The sequence below is a fragment of the Hyperolius riggenbachi genome, chromosome 11 (assembly GCF_040937935.1).
Source record: "Hyperolius riggenbachi isolate aHypRig1 chromosome 11, aHypRig1.pri, whole genome shotgun sequence".
Classification (NCBI taxonomy): Eukaryota; Metazoa; Chordata; class Amphibia; order Anura; family Hyperoliidae; genus Hyperolius; species Hyperolius riggenbachi.
Genome location: NC_090656.1, coordinates 124390463 through 124408299, shown reverse-complemented (window position 1 = coordinate 124408299; position 17837 = coordinate 124390463). Strand labels below are relative to the sequence as shown.

The 17837-nt window shown below is 41.3% G+C and overlaps 1 protein-coding gene across 1 annotated transcript in view; it reads left to right on the top strand.

Annotated features, from left to right (window-relative positions):
• LOC137537875 (mucin-2-like) overlaps positions 1-17837 on the top strand; it is a 213930-nt gene that overhangs the window by 100301 nt on the left and 95792 nt on the right. The window contains exons 25-29 of the mRNA XM_068259821.1: positions 866-1013; positions 3341-3375; positions 6374-6535; positions 8492-8698; positions 15117-15746. Of these exons, the coding sequence (XP_068115922.1) occupies positions 866-1013; positions 3341-3375; positions 6374-6535; positions 8492-8698; positions 15117-15746 (1182 nt within the window). The remainder of the gene's footprint in view (positions 1-865; positions 1014-3340; positions 3376-6373; positions 6536-8491; positions 8699-15116; positions 15747-17837) is intronic.

Here is a 17837-nt window from a genome sequence, read left to right as displayed (position 1 = left end):
CAGGTGGCGCAGCATAACATATATTTAGTTTGTAACAAAGAAATATTTTTTGTTTAAAGGTTATTATGCTGTTGTGTTGTTGCTGTTATGCTTTTAGAGCGGAGAGGAAGTCTGCTTTAAATCCAAGGCAAAAAACATAAATATTGCATATCCATTTATTTTTTTACTAGTAAAAAGGCCCGCCTGTTAAAAACGGGCGCTAGGTCACAGTCGCTACCCCTCACAATGCGCACACATACGCGTCCCGCTTGCTCGTTCCCCACCACTGTCTGAAGTATATGCACACAGGGAGCTGCTTGCTTGGCAGTTGGAAAAAGCTGTTATTTCCCACAATGCAATGAGAACCTCTGTGAACCACACACAGCAAACTGTCAAATCCGGCCCTGTTTCCTAACTGTCCTGGCTGCGCACATGCTCAGTACAAAAAAGCCAGGGACACACAACCATTCAGTTAATGACGCAGGGACACTTGTAAATTATTACATAGGATAAGCTCTTATTCACACATTAATTTGTATGCAAATTCATTGATATTCATGAAAGGGAATGAGAAAGTCAAAAACTTGTACAAAAAGGAGAGTTGGGTGTGAAAATTCACAAAGTGCAGAATTGCAAATACAAATAAGCACAAAAAAAGCGACCAAAAAATGCAGGGAGAAGTGTTAAGGCTCCCTAAGGCTGATTTGATATGTCATTATATAGCTACCTTTTTGTTAATTTAACATATACTTTAATTGAGAGATAGAATCCAGTTAATTAAAATCTGAATAAAAGTCATAATGTCCAGATCTTATTTTTGTGAATATATTTTTAAATTTTATAGAAACCCAACTGATATAATGAAGTTTTATATTTGTGTTTAAAGGCTGCTACCCAACATGTCCTCCAGAGAGACCTATTTTTGATGAAGAAAAGAGGACCTGCATTACTAAGGAGCAGTGTGGCTGCTACATTGATCATACTTACTACAATCCGGGTGAAGAAGTGCCTGATTACTTGGAATGTCATAAATGGTAAGAAGCTTTTCTGGGATGTTTGGATTTGGCTTGTAGGTTAGCATTCTCATCTTGCACTTCAGGAGTCCCTGATTTAAAACCTAGTTAGTCCCCTGGCCACATGAAGGTCATAGTTTCTTCCTGTGTTTGTGTGGGCTTTCTGTGGGCACACTGGTTTTCTTGCACAACACCACAACAACAACATAACCAGAACATGGTAGGTTAAGTGACTTCCATTCAAAACTTATTGGCCTGAGAACACTGGAGTGATTGTGATTCCCATTGAGGAACAAGCTACTTGTTGGATGTACTTTTTAAAGTATTGCAGAAAATATTTTAAGGCTATATAAGTGTATAATATTTTGTGGTAAATTAAGAAATACTTAACTTTATTTATTGATCCTAAGCCAATATTCTCTAGAAGAACTTGAGTGAAGAGGCCCTTTATGAGTGCCCATACCTGCGGCACTACAGATAACTGCCGATAAGCTCCTTGCAGCAGAAGCTTATCAACATCCTGTGCCTATATATGGACAGTGACATCATCAACATGCCCAACACCCAGTGGCAATGCTAGGGCTAGGTTTACAAAGCCTAGCATTTTTTAACTTGAATGAATGGTCCTAGCCCTTGTGCTCTGATCCAGTCATCTGGTGATCACAATTTTGCTTTTGTCAGATTTGCTCAGAGCCCTAAGGTGACCACACACGATACAATAAAATGAACAGATTTTACGGCAATTCGATAAAAACGATCGGATCTCCCGAAAAAATCGCAAGCTTTTTTTTCATTCGACTGAAAAATCCGATCGTATTTCCCATTTTCTTCGATTTTTATCGATCCGGAATGCCAGATATTTTTCTTCAAACTTTGTAAAGATTGTATGGTGTGTGTTAGATTGTCAATGTATCAATATACACACCCTAGCAATTTTCTCTGATTTTCCAATCATTTTTATCATAATTGAGGAAAAAATTGAACATAGGTGTGTGGTACATTGGTCAAATTTTTGAAATGTTACAATCAGTCAGAAAAATTGATTGCAATTCTTAAATTGAACAGATATTTAAAAAATTGTATGGTGTGTGGCCACCTTTAAAAAATTGTATGGTGTGTGGCCACCTTTAAGGTGGCCACACACCATGCAATTTTTTAAATATCTGTTCAATTTAAGAATTGCAATCAATTTTTCTGACTGATTGTAACATTTAAAAAATATGACCAATGTACCACACACCTATGTTCAATTTTCCCCCCAATTATGATAAAAATGATTAGAAACTATAACAAAATTGCTAGGGTGTGTATATTAATAAATTGACAATCCAACACATACCATACAATCTTTAGAAAGATTGAAGAAAAATATCTGGTGGTCCGGATCGATTAAAATCGAAGAAAACGGGAAATCCGATCGGATTTTTCAGTCGAATGAAAAAAAAGCTTTCGATTTTTTCGGGAGATACAATCGTTTTTATCGAATTACTGTAAAATCAGATCATTTTAATGTATCGTGTGTGGCCACCTTTACTCTTGCCCATTTTCCCTGCCTCCAACTCATTCCGATCAAGAAATGAGTTTCGCTTGCTGCCTAATGACACAACCTCTTACACTGTTTTGGATGTTTTGTTTCAATGAAGGCATCAAAATGACATGTATTTATGTTTCCTAAAAAAATCCATGTATCGCCTTTGATGCTGCATGTACAAAGCTGTCTTATAAGCATACAGGAATCAGTCTGACGAAGGCCCAATGGCCGAAAGCGTACTCTTTTATTTATACTTATAAGTTAGCCAATACATGGTATCATCCTGATTCAAAACTTCTTGCTTTTGATGCCTAATGTATCTGTGTGTTGATAAGTGCAATTCTAATGAGATAATGTCATTATTTTTAACTAGGCTACCTAAGCCCGTTTAAAAATGGGCTCTAGCTAGTGATTTAACTGGGCTTGCCCGACGCCCGCATGCCTGCCGCACGCCCGCCCGCACACGGCCTCCCTGCTCCCTGGCCTCACCTCCCGTCCCACATGCGCCATACAAAAAAGCTTCGGACGGACAGACAGGGAAAGTGGATGATACAGGGACAGTTAGGTTTTATTGTATTGGATATTGTGACTGACCGGTGTAGATGGAGAGTGTTAAAGCCAACACTAGGGGATGTTCTATCTTAAATGTTGAATAATAAGTGCTGAACGTAACAGCAGGCTGGTTTGGAATTGTGCTGTGCAGAATGCTGGGGGATCAGATCATTGTAGCCCTCTAACCTGTGTGACTTGTGACCATTGGTTGTATATACTGCTCACTAGCTATATTATAACCATTATTCTTTATTTTGTATTTTAGTGTGTGCTATTCAGGAAAACTCAACTGCCTTCCAGGTAATCATTGTAACAGTATTTGATTTATAACATAGCAGTGTTACACTATAATATTTAAGCATAATCAAGATACTGGGAAACAGGTGAGAGTTATAAAACAGATATTTTTTTCATCATTTATAAGTCTGATTAGAAAAATACGGGTAATGGGTAAGTAAAAAATTGCAGATAACTTCTGAGTAAATATATATTTAAAAACCTTGCTAGCATTTCTTATTTAATGCATTTATTAGCAAACACATTACAAGTGTTCAAGATTCAGTGAAAGAGCAAATAAACTATTCCATTTTACATGTCATGTTTTATAGGGATTTCAGATGTAAGAAACTAAAATCTTTGCAATACACTATGACTTCAAGCTGGCCTTAAAGAGGAACTGTAGGGTCCTTATCTACTCACCACCTATGTGTAGATCATGTCCACTTTATAGGGGAAAAACAAGTATTTCCTTGTAAATATATAAAGTTACTTCGTTTTTGAAGCTTTAAGGAGTAAGCCAAGCCCACCACACTGACTAGGGCTGCAGCTGTATATTAACCTATTTTGGTTCCTGGACGTAGTTTCTACGTCCAGGAACCATGCGCGCTACCGCGCGCTCCCGTGGCCGATCGTGCACGCGCACTCCCGGCCGCGGATTCGGTAGCCAAGGAATCAATGTATCGGGCTATGGAGCCCGATCACTGATTCCTCTCCCCCGCTGCAAAAGCGACAGCTTCTCTCGGAAGCTGTGCTTTTTCTGGCTGTCTCCTTCCCGATGTGTCACTCTAAGCGTGTGCTATGCTTAGAGTGACGTCATGTAAACAAAAAAAGTAATACTACACCTGAAAAAAAAAAAAAAAAGAATTAACACACATTTACATTATAAATCTATTGTTTACCTCCCACCCTCCCAAAAGTACCCAAATAAAATGTTTACTATAAAAAAAAAACCATTACAATAAAAAAAAAAACATGTAAATATTTACCTAAGGGTCTAAACTTTTTAAATATCAATGTAAAAATGAAATATTTCTATATCTTTTTTATTTTAAACTTGTAAATAGTGATAGATGCAAAATGGAAAAAATGCACCTTTATTTCCAAATAAAATATTGTCGCCATAGATTGTGATAGGGACATAATTTTAACGGTGTAAGAACCGGGACATATGGGCAAATACAATACGTGAGTTTTAATTATGGAGGCATGTATTATTTTAAAACTATAATGGCTGAAAACTGAGAAATAATGAATTTTTCCATTTTTTTCTTATTCTTCCTGTTAAAATGCATTTACAGTAAAGTGGCTCTTAGCAAAATGTACCCCCCCAAGAAAGCCTAATTGGTGGCGGAAAAAACAAGATATAGATCAGTGCATTGTGATAAGTAGTGATAAAGTTATAGGCTAATGAATGGGAGGTGAACATTTCTCACGTGAAAACGACGGAACCTGAATGGGTTAATTACTCTACACCGCATTGCCTTCTGGGTAGTGACGTAGAAACATCACAACAAGCTCGCTCCTTATGTTTGAAAAAAAAAGTCTCTTTCAAGAAGAGACAGGCAGCAGAGTGAGCCGGCCACACCCCCAAATCTCCGTCCAGTGCCAGCAGCTTTCAGGAGAATGAGCAGCTTGTATCTAGCAGTCTGCTTACTCATCCACCGTCCTTCCCACTGTTTCTCTCCCCCCAGGCATAGCAGGCAACAGGTAACCACCAGCACCCGATGAATTGAATACAGTGTGAAAACAAGCTGCCTGTCTGATGCATCTGGGGAAGGAGAGACACAGCAGGAGAGGTCTGACTCCATAGCCCTGAACTTTTTTTTAGTTTCAGTTCAGTTCAGAAGCAAAGGCAGAGAGCAGTGCAGGCTCAGTGTCAGGCTGTCAGCATGCTGTGCACTACTGTGTCCAGTGCAGAGTTAGGAAGTCAGACCTCTCCTGCTGTGTCTTTCTGTGCCCCCCCCCCCCGCTGGAATTTTCTGTGTAAAAGTTGGGGTTTGTGTGACTGAGCTAACTGTAACTAATACTATTCAAAAGTACAATGTAGACCTCCTTAAAGGGTCCCTGCGCTGTGGCAAACAAATGAAATATGGACTTACCAGGGGCTTCCTCCAGCCCCCCCCCCCCCATAGCCCGCGAGGTCCCCAGCATCCTCTTGGTCCCTTCAGTGGTCAGCTGGTGGCTCCAGTAATCCGGCGACTTCATCCCAAGTCGCATGTGCGTGCACTCAGATCATCATCAAGTAGGTCACCATAAGCGTCCTGTGCATGTGCAGTTCTCTAAAGACTGAACCATGCATGCACAGGAGGCTTATGGTGACCGGGGTGATCACTGATGATGTGCAACTTCAGCCGAAGTCACCGGATTTCCGGAGCAGCCAGCTGACCACGGAAGGTACCAAGAAGATGCCAGAGACCTCACGGGCTACAGGGGGCTGGAGTTTTTTTTCACAGCTCAGGGCCCCTTTTATTGAACTTGTGGAAACAAAAGTATTTTGTCATTTCTTATTGGGGCACCTCCCTATCCTTGCTTTTATGCTTGTTCTCTTTTTCATTGAGCGCCCTTTCACACTGGTGCGTTGCGGTGGCCTGGCTTCGCCGCAGGCCTCTGCCATGTCAATGAAAGTCTGTGCGGCTTTTTATACCAACGTGGTGCGGCACGATGCGATAGAAGTGACGTTTTCAGGAGCGCATACCTATGTTTTCATGCGACGATGTTCGGTGGACCGAAAGCTATGTAAGTCCATGGCGACGTGTTTTTTTTAAAAAAAGACCGCCATAAGCTTTACATTTAAGTCCTTGATTTGAAAATTGAGTTGAACAGTGCTGGGTTTTTTTCAGACGTCCAGTGTCCATAAAGTACTGTTGTAATGGTTGTGGTGAAGGAAATGTCTGCCAATTTTACTTTCTAATTGAAAGATTCATTTAGTTTATTTTAACTTAAGACTAAAATTAATGATATCAGGCAGTTATGTTTGTCATGTTATTTTTCTAACAAAAAATGATTCCACCCATTGTAGAGGATTCTAACAGTTCTGTACCAATGGGAAATGGACTTTGCAATGAGACAAGATGTGTGAATGGAACAAAGACAAGTCAGCTTCGTGTGTGCAGAAGTACAACACCTGTCACCAGCTCCACCACTCCGGTCACCACTCCGCCTGTAACCACCACCACAACAGGTAATGCAACGGTTTCCATTTAACATTGATATAAAAGCTATTTAGCTGATTACATTCTCCATACACCAATTCTTCTGGCTGGTTTTTGTATTTTGTTTTTGTTATATTTATTTTTACAATCCAAACCTAAGGAGGCTATACTTTCATCTATCAGTATCTACCACATCAGATTAATTTTATAACATTCTAAATAAATGTTAAATATTGAAACAACAACAGTAGACAGTGATTTTGATGTATTCATTCACAGAACTGCATCAGAGACAACAGAAAGTTCAGTAAGCCTCCTCTTAAAACCATACTTGTGCTAGATAAATGAGAACCTTTATAAATATGGAAAATGTACTCTATATAATTAAGGTTAATAAAAAAAGGAAAAACGTTTTATGGCGCAACTTGCTTAGCAATAAATTATGATAATGATCCTATTCCCCCCCCCCCCCCCCAAAAAAAAATGTTTTTCCAATGTGTGCTGGGATACCTCCACTCAGACGAAAAAGCAGCACGGTCGGCACTAAAAGCAGTAGCTCAGTAGCTGAGGGAATCCGGTGAAAGGCTGTGCCCCCGGTAGACTGAGACAACTGATATGGCATGGTTTAGATTTGAATTATATGGGTAGCAGACAAGTTCCTATATGTAGGAAACACACTTGTCTTTCAGTTTTCTGCGTGCGTTTTTTCTGCATACTTTTTCTGCACACCAAGTGTGTTTCCATGCAGTAAAACACGCGCGTTTTTTCACAGCAGCTAATGTAATTAATGGAGAAAACTGACAAATGTGCAGATTCATCATGCAGAAAGTTTTTTTTCTGCACGCGAAAAACAAATGAAGTGTGAACTAGCCCATTGATTAACATGAGTTCCCAGTTTTTCTGTGCAGTAAACACATACGAAAAAAGTCAAGTGTGTTCCCTGCCATAGTGAATCACCTCTTTATTGCCTCCTCAGTAAAACAGACAAACAACATGGTGTGGATGACCTGACAGCCGTTTCGTGGGTCTCGCCTGATTCGACAGAGGCTACATATAAAGTGTTTATTTGTGGCCTCTGACGAAGCAGACGAGACCCACAAAGCGGCTGTCAGGCCGTCCACCTGTGTTGTTTAACTGTTTTACTGAGGATGCAATAAAGAGGTGATTCACTATTGGAACTGGTCTGGGGCACGGATTTTTCAAATCTAAGGCTGCTTTCAGACTAGAGATTGGCGATAGTGCCAAAAACGGGCCTTTGTGGATTACCGCAATAATACACGGTAATCCCATTTTGACCAACATCCAAACAGGAAGTGACGCTCGCTTGTGCTCACTTCTTGTTTCATAAATATGGAAGTGTGCAGAAGCTTATGGTAAAAATATGTTTTTGCACATGCGCGCCTGCAATGCCAGCACCAATATTTAAAAAAAAAACGCTGCATAGCCATAGGCTTACATGACTTCCTGTCCGACACAGATCACTGCAGGTATGCGCTCACGTTTGAAAGGGCACCTCAGGAATAGCGTAGCATACCGCAATGTGGGTAGTATGAACTACCCCATAGACTTTTACTAGGCTGCAGTGGGGTGCAGTAAATTTACCGCACCACACCGCCCCAGTGTAAAAGGGCCCTGAACCTTATTGTGCTGGGATACCTAATGGCTTTAGTGTAGTGATAGTTTAATGTACTTATGTGCCTCCTAGCTTTGTTTAAATTAATACTGTGTGTTGTATGTGTGTTTGGGGCCAGTATATTTATTTGGAGATTTTGTTCTTACTTTAATGCTGAAGTCCTAATGAAAGCCTGTAGCAGGCATCTCCAGGTTGTGCAGTTCAAATGTTTTTTTTGAGAGACTTTGTAGCATGTACTACCACCTCTTGTGTAACCACAATTTCAGTAGCTGCATCTTCTACAGCTCTAGGAACCACAACTTCTATCATTACAATTTTTAATACCACTACCACTCTCCTTCCACAACTCTAGAAACCACAAGACATATCAGTACAACTCCTACCAGCACAACTCTGATTTCCATTGCACCTGTGACGACGGCTCCAACTAGCACAAGTCCAACCACCAAATCTACTACAGGGTCTTCTGCTACCTCCATTCTAACCAGTACGACTACAACTATCGCATCTTCTTCTACCACAAGTCCCGTGACAGTTGTGGACACCTCTACAACTACAAGTAAGGAGCAAGTTGCCTCTCTATTCTCTGTTATAAGACCAGTCATTGGCATTAGTGGAGTAGTACTACATCTGGGGGCATGCCTTTTGGCTTCAGTAAAAATAAATCTGAAATGTATGCCTCACACAATGTTATCAGTGTAGTTTAGCATAAAAATAAAATGCCAAGTTTAGTCAAACATTAAAGTACCCCTGACCCTCCTTTAAAATAGCATACTTCTAAGTTTATTTATTTGCAGTGCTGTGACATTAATCACAACGCCTTCCTCTCCCTTTAGCGCCCCCCCCTCTCCCGTTCTGCTTAGCCGAAATCTTCGACTGGAGCAAAACGTTGATGATAGGCGAGGAGGAAGTGTCAGTACTTCCTCCTCTCTGCCTGTCATCAGTAACCTTCTGCACTTGCCACTATTAGTTCCTATGTGTACAGCATGCTGCAGAGCTGCGCTGTGTGCGGTCCTGGAGTCATTTAGCTGGGAACGATAGTGTACTAATACAGCTATTAGTATGCTATCGTTCCCTGCTAAATTACCTCAAGACCGCACACAGCGCAGCTCCTCAGCACGCGTCCAGTAAAAAATGGCGCCGGGTAAATAATGGCGCCCCCTTCTGCCTGATAGTTGTTTAAAACGATATTTATCGTTTTAATGGCGCAGACCTTGTGAACGTAATTTATCGTTTTAAAACCTGCTTTTTTTTGTCCTGTCTGAACGATATTTATCATTTTAAGCCCTGCTTTGCTGCCATTTAGAAAATGTCTGCCCGCCGAATTTAACATTTAATAGCGCAGCCCCCTTAAAATATAGAAGCACCAAATTTGCAGGGAATGTTCAGAAGAACAGTGGGAACAAGAGGAAAATTTTTTTGGGGAAAATTAAACGCCCGCCGACTTTAGCGAGGATCGTTTAACGAGGATAATGGCGTGGGAACATTTTTTTAAAGGTACAGGTAAGTATTTCTGGTTAATTAAGAATATTAAAATACTTTTCTCGTGGTTGCGTTTTTTATTTCATTTAACCCTTTGTGGAAATGGGTAAGGTGTACTTTGTACCCCTACACTCATTTCTCTTGGGAGGGGGGGTGGGCATATAGGGGGCCCCTTCTTAACCATTTCTGAAGCCCGGACGTGAAGCTCACGTCTGGGAGGCTGCTCTGCTGCGGTGCTGCGCTTCGGTGCTGCAGCGCGCGATCGCGGGCGTGCCCCTGTGGTGTCCCCCAGTAGCCCTGGGATCAGTGAACGGGAACATGGTTCCCGATCACCGATCCCTGTCCCCCGCAGAAAAACCGAAGTGCTCTTACAAGAGGCTTCAGTCTTTCTGCGCGTCAAAATTTCCGCATCCCCCTTGTGCTTCCGCTTAGCGAGAAACACAAGGAGGGAAATAAAAACTGAAGTAAAACTACATCTACATATTTTTTACATTACAATTTACACATATAACAACATTAAAAATTAACTGTTTATTTCCCACACCAAAATATTACCCAAATAAAATTTTGAATGGGAAAAAAAAGACATAAATAGTTAGCTAAGGGTCTAAACTCTTTAAATATGCATTTGAAGGGGGTATACTACGAACATTTTTTAAATTATAAGCTTGTAAATAGTGATGGAAACAATGCACCTTTATTTCCAAATAAAATATTGGCGCCATACATTGTGATAGGGAAAAAATTTAAATGGTATAATAACCGAGACAAACGGGCAAATAAAATACATAGGTTTTAATTATGGTAGCGTGGATTATTTTAAAGCTATAATGGGCGAAAACTGTGAAATAATGAATTTTTTCAATTTTTTTTCTTGTTAATCCTGTTAAAATGCATTTATAAAAAAAATAATTCTTAGCAAAATGTACCACCCAAAGAAAGCCTAATTAGTGGCGGAAAAAACAAGATATAGATCAATAAATTGTGATAAGTAGTGATAAAGTTATTAGCGAATGAATGGGAGGTGAAAATTGCTCTGATGCATAAGGTGAGAAATCCCAGCGGGCTGAATTGGTTAAAGGGACTCCCAGTCCCAGATGCCGCCATGAACCCCCCCCCCCCAGGGAGTCGTCGCCCCCACCTCCTCCTGGGACACCGGAGGTGGGGAAGAGCCCTTTGTCCATGGATTGGACAAGGGCTCCGGGGGGGGGAGGCTTAGCCGCCCCTCCCCCCGGAGCCCCCCATACCATGGACCATGCGGGCTGGTATAGCTCAGGGTGCAAAGCCCCAGTCGTCCGGCGCTCTGCATTCTGGCTATCCCAGCCTGCATGGGGGACAAGGGGTTGCAGAGGCTCGGGAGGGGGGACACCACGCCATTTTTTTCAGATTTCCCACTCTCAGAACATTCCCCGAAATTATTTTTTTAAAATTTTTTTTTAATATTGTTTCCCTCTATCTTTTTAACATATCCTGCAAATTTGGTGTTGCTAGGATGTAAGGGGCCTTTGCTATTAACTACTGGGAAATATTTCCCACACACTAACCAGCGGCATTTAAATCGTTTTTTTTCTTTGAACTTTTAAAATCAATTTTTCTCAAAAAGTATAAGGTCTTTTTGAAAAATGTGTTTTCCTCTTGTTCCCACTGTTCTTCTGAACATTCCCTGCACATTTGGTGTTTCTGGCATTTAAGGGGGCTTTGCTATTAACCGCTAAAATCGGCGGGCGTTCAATGTTCCCACAGTCAGAAGGAGAATTTTAAAATCGATATTTTCTCAAAAAGTATAAAGTATTTTTGAAAACAATTTGGTGTTTCTATCTTTTAAGGGCGCTGTGCTATTAAACGTTAAAGTCGGCGGGCAGACATTTTCTAAATGGCAGCAAAGCTGGGCTTAAAATGATAAATATCGTTCAGGCAGGACAAAAAAAGCAGGTTTTAAAACGATAAATATTGTTTTGACGGTCGGTACCATTTTTTAACTTTATAAAACGATGAATATCATTTATTAATGGTTTTCAATGAGGCACCATTTTTATAGCGCCCGCGCCTGGAGCCATTTTTCACTGCTCCCCCTCAGCGCACTGTGCAGATAGGAACTTATAGCAGCAGGGGGCATTACTGATGACGAGCAAAGAGGAGCCACCTTAACTGTCAAAAATAAAGTGTTTCACTTAGCTGGGGCTTCTACCAGCCCCCTGCAGCCATCCTGTGCCTACGCCCATCCTCAATGATCCTCTATTCCACGACGCCAGCTAGTTTAGTTTTCGCTGAATCTGAGTCGGCAGGCCACTGGTTCGCATTGCCATCTGCAATAACATCCTGTACAGGTGCAGGACACTGTTGCATGTTGCAGATGGGAACGCGAGAAAAGATACGCGTTGCCAGGGCTGCGCAGGCGCAGTGGCCCGACCAACTCCGAGTCGGCAAAAATGAAACTAGCTGGCGGCAGGGGAATGGAGGATCGTTGAGGACCGGCGTAGGCACAGGATGGCTGAAGGGGGCTGGTAGAAGCCGCAGGTAAGTGAAACTCTTTTTATTTTTGACAGTTAAGATTCCCTTTAAGGTTACTATGAGAGTTTTAGCAACAATTCAGAGCATTTAAAAAAAAAACCAAAAAAAAAAAACTCTTATCTTGACCTGTTTTTAGTCATGTATTTTCCTTTCTTTGTGGTGCTAGTTTGTACGCCAGTCTGCTCATGGTCACAGTGGTATGATGTGAGTTATCCTTCATTTGAAACCGGAGGAGAATATGAGACACATGAAAATATCAGAAAATCTGGATTTGATCTGTGTCAGCATCCAGGGGATATTTTCTGTAGAGCAAAATTATACCCAAATGTCTCGATTGAAGATCTGCAGCAAAACGTGATCTGTGATGTCTCCAAGGGACTCATTTGTAAAAACAACATGCAGAATACTTTCAGGCCACTGTGTTATGATTTTGAGATTAGATTTTATTGTTGTGAGGTCCCTCACTTCTGCTTAACTACAACTCCCCATACAGCTACAGAGTCTACAACTACTATTCCAACAACAACAACTCATCCAACTACTACAACGGAGTTCACAGCTCCTACAACCACTATAGTAGATTCCACAACTTTAAGCCTTCCAACCACAATAACATCGCCAACCTCAAAAACAAGTCCTCTAAGAACATCAACTGAGTTCACAAGTAAAAGCTCTCCAAACCTTACAACTAAATCCATAATTACTAGTCCTCCATTCACTACAGCAGAGTCCACAACCACAATTCCAGTAACAACTACAATAGAATCCACAACTACAAGCTCTGCAATTACGACAGTAGAGACAACTACAAGTTCGCCAACAACAACCAGAGAGTCTACAACTACAAGTTCAGTAACCACTGTAATAGAGTCCGTGGACTCTACAAACTCTTCATTTACTACGGGAAAGTCTACAGCAACAAGTCCTCAAAACACTTCAACAATGTCCACAGCTACACCAGTAGCCACTGCAACACAGTCTACAACTACAAGCCCCTTAACAACTACATCACAGTCCACTATAACAACTCCAGTAGCCACTACAACAGAGTCTACAGCTACAACTCCTCCCACTACTACAACAAACTCCACAATAACAACTCTTCCAACCCCTAAAACAGAATCCACAACTGCAACTCCCCCAGCCTCTACAACACAATCCACAACTGCAACTCCTCCTACCTCTACAGTTACTCCAATTAATACAGGAAGTACCGTTATTACCACAAAACTTTCCTCTACAACCGCTGTAATCGCCTCTACTTTGAGAAGTAAGTAGGGTGCTACCTTGTAGCTGAGAAAACACGCACACACACACGCACATACATATATTTTCTTTTAATTAACTATGCACTCATCTACCTTCCTCTATCCGCTGCTCCCCCAACCCACTTTCTTCCCAATCCTGTGCCCTTTCATCTCATTCATGCTTGTAGATTGTCAGGATTTGCACTGTATTCCATGTGCTATTATTATTATTATTACTACTATTGTTCTATAAAGTACAAACTCCATTTACAAAGGAAGTTGTTGTAATCAATAATTAAACTCAAACTCACACTATTTATTAAAAAAAGGCCTATGACCGTATAAGAACAACAGTTCTTGGCTATGCCACATGACTTCAATAATATTCACACACAAATAGAACCGGAATTATCATGCATGGACTTTAAATATACTATTAGGCAGTGTGTAGCAATAGGGAATGCAGAGGTAGTGACCGCACCAGGGCCCTTGGAGCACAGACACCCAGTAGGGACCCTCCTTCAACCACTTTATTAGCTTTTTACTGCTGTACTGGTAATGATCACCTCTATATGTGCTTTGATTAGTTGTGACCATTAATAGACTGTTCTAATCCCCAATGTACACTGCTCTGGCACTGCAGCTGTCCTTGGCTGGGTTAGGTTCTCCATATCAATTGTTATGTATAGAGTTCTTGAGGGGGCCTAATGTAAAACTTGCACTCTGGCCCAGAGCTACTAAAGCTACCTCACTGCTAGGGAGGGTGGTAAAGAGCATGTGATTCAAAACTACACATACTTATATTAATTATTTGCACTCCAAATTTCATGAATGCAGTGATTAACTCACTAGGTTTACTTGGGATTTTTTACAAGAAAATAGGACATATTATATATTGTTTTTTTCCGTAATAAATTAGTCTTGAACAGTGAAACTATTTTTCTTTCTGAAGATAACATTTTTGAGTAAAATATGTACAAAAAAAAAGTGAAATACATTTTTTTTGTTGTGTTTTTTTTTCTATCAAAGAAGAATTACATTTACTGACAAAAAGAAGCCCCGATTCTGCTGAATCCAACAATGCCAGATATGTATTGCTATCCCACTTTTCCTGTCCACAACACACCCCAATAATAAAACAGCATTTTGCACAATTTTACATTGGAACGCAACAGATAAGAATAACCTATATTTAATGTGGCATATCTAACGATGGAAGTGAAAAACCTGATTGTGTTGTATTTTTAGAAAATGCATACCTCTAGGTTTTCATCTGTGGTGTGGTTTGCTCTCTAAATTTAGCGGTGGTCATACAGATCACCCTAGAATATGTTCACGTTGATGGGAGCGCTGTGCGTCTGGGCAGTACTACTGCGCAAGCATAGAATGCTCCCGGTGATGGGAGTGAGACAGGGGAGCACGCTTGGCCGGACTGCACATGCGCCGACTGATGGATTTTCCTAGGCCAGTAGCAGGCGAACGGGCAGTCAGAAGAGGACGTCGTGGGAGCGATCAGGCTGGAGGGGGCTGGAGGAAGCCCCAGGTATGTATATTTTATTCCTGTGGCCCCATCTCTTGTACACTTTAAGGTTCTCTGTAACAGATATTGCATACATTTTCTACTCTTCCTTTGCAATATATACTGTATATATATATATATATATATATATATATATATATTTTAAAGTAAAGTAAAAGTAAGCTAGTAACGCATTTTATTTCTTTCTCTTCTAATAGATTGCACACCTGTCTGTTCATGGTCAGAGTGGTATGATGTGAGTTATCCTTCATTTAATACTGGTGGGGAGTATGAGACATATGAAAATATCAGGAATAATGGATTTAATCTGTGTGAGAAGCCACTAAACATTTCCTGTAGCGCAAAATTCTTTCCAGATACCCCCCTTAAGGATCTTCAGCAAGACGTGATCTGTGATGTCTCCAAGGGGCTTATTTGTAAGAATGGGCGTGGTCCAGGGCCAATCTGTTATGATTATCAGATTAGAGTGTACTGCTGTGAAGTCCCTCATTACTGCCTCACTACAACTTATCCTGCAAGTACAATTGAGTCCACAACAACTCCCACAACCATCACAACTACAAGTATTCCAACTGAAAAAATAGAGTTGAAAACTACAAATTCTCCCTTTACTACACCAGAATCCACAGCTAAAACCCTTCTAATCATGTCTGAAGAAACCACAAGCACTAAGATCTCTACCCCAATCTTCACCAGCACAGAAGCACCAACTACTAGCACTGAGGAAACTGCAGTAACACAGTTTCCAACAAAACCAACCACTACAGAGTCTAAAGCAACTACCCCAACCATTATAACAACAGCTGTGACTACCTCTACAACTGCAAGTAAGTTATATTGTTGACTAATATATTAACAGACACACACAGCTTTTAGAATTTCTGCTGTCTTGCTAGCATAATGTTGTTTTGGCTTTGGGGGTTCACAAAATCAGGGCTGTGGAGTCGGAGTCGAGGAGTCAGAGTCGGGGCAATTTTTGGGTACCTAGACTCAGAGTTGGAGTCAGGAGAAAATGCTCCGACTCCTAATGAATTTACACTGTGATTAAAATAGAAAATATGATAAAATGTTATTTTTCTCAGATACCGTCTTTCCCCGAATATAAGACACTGTCTTATATTCTTTTTGGGGAGGAAATGTCTGCTAGGGCTTATTTTCGGGGGTGGGAGGGGCTAGACGCTGTGTGTATGGGCAGGTGCGTGGTCTCTTACCGCACCTCCCTTGTGGCTGCGTCCCCCTCCGTTCCTGGTAATTCCTCCGGTGGCGGCGGCATAGTAATCCATCTGTGAGGGCGCCCTGTGACCCTCACGCAGTACGCTAGGCCGGCTCTGCGCTGGCGCTCTCTTCCTGTCATCATGTGCGCCCGGCAGATGCGTCCCAGGCGCACACTGATTAATCAATGTGCGCCTGGGACGCATCTGCCGGGCGCACATGATGACAGGAAGAGGGCGCCAGTGCAGAGCCGGCCTAGCGTACTGCGTGAGGGTCACAGGGCGCCCTCACAGATGGATTACTATGCCGCCGCCACCGGAGGAATTACCAGGAACGGAGGGGGACGCAGCCACAAGGGAGGTGCGGTAAGAGACCACGCACCTCCCCATACACACAGCGCCCCGCCCCCAGCTAGGCCTTATTTTCGGGGTAGGCCTTATATTTCAAGCATGCTTGAAATATAAGGGAGGCCTTACTTTCGGGGTAGGTCTTACTTTAGGGGAAAGACGGTAATAGTCATCATAAATAATTTATACATACAGTAATAGCTGTGCTTAGTCCACAAAAATGAAATAAATCAATAGTTACTTGTGCTGCTTCAATAAAGCAGTCCCCGTATTTTAAAGTCAGATATACAGATCTGATTGTGACTGTACAGTATATATGATGTGTACACAGGAATCTTATATATATATATATATATATATATATATATATATATATATATATATATATATATATATATATATATACTTATTAACATCTAAATAACATCTATGCTGTAAAAATAAAGGCAGATGTGTAGCTGTGTCACTAATAGAGATGGTCAATGAGATGGAAATAATTCTGCGCTGATGCTGGTTTATGCAAATGTATGCACTCTTTTTGCTCATGAAATCAAATAATTTGGGAATCGGTTGAAAAGGGATCCTCGGCCATCTGTATTAAAAGGGCTCCTTCATAGACTTCAATGTTATTTCTTCAAATATGGGCAACAAGGTGGTGAAAAGGGCTCCCGAGCTTTCTTTTGGCTACAAGGTTTTCGATTCTGCTACAAAAGGGTGTCTCTTTGTAGCCCATATTTTTGATTCAGCTACAAATGGGCGCCCCTTTGTAGCCCATATTTTCGATTTGGCTACAAGATTTTCGGCTACAAGGTTTTTGATTCTGCTACAAAAGGGCACCCCTTTGTAGCCCATATTTTTGATTCGGCTAGAAGGTTTTCGGCTACAAGGTTTTTAATTCTGCTACAAAAGGGCGCCCCTTTGTAGCCCATATTTTTGATTCACCAGCAAGGTTTTCGGCTACAAGGTTTTTGATTCTGCTACAAAAGGGTGCCCCTTTGTAGCCCATATTTTGGATTCAGCTACAAGGTTTTTATTTCTGCTACAAAAGGGTGCCCCTTTGTAGCCCATATTTTTGATTCAGCTACAAGGTTTTTGATTCTGTCACAAAAGGGCACCCCGTTGTAGCCCATATTTTTTATTCCGCTATAACGTTTTCGGCTATGAAGTTTTTGATTCTGCTACACAAGGGCACCCTTTTATAGCACAGATTTTTGCTGTGGAGGTGCAAGGGGGGGGGGGGGGAGGTTAGGATTGGGCATCACAAGCGGGGGGGGGGTGTCTTAGGGTTAGGCACCACTAGGGGGGTCTTAGGGTTAGGCACTACCAGGGTGGTCTTAGGGTTATGCACCACCAGACGGG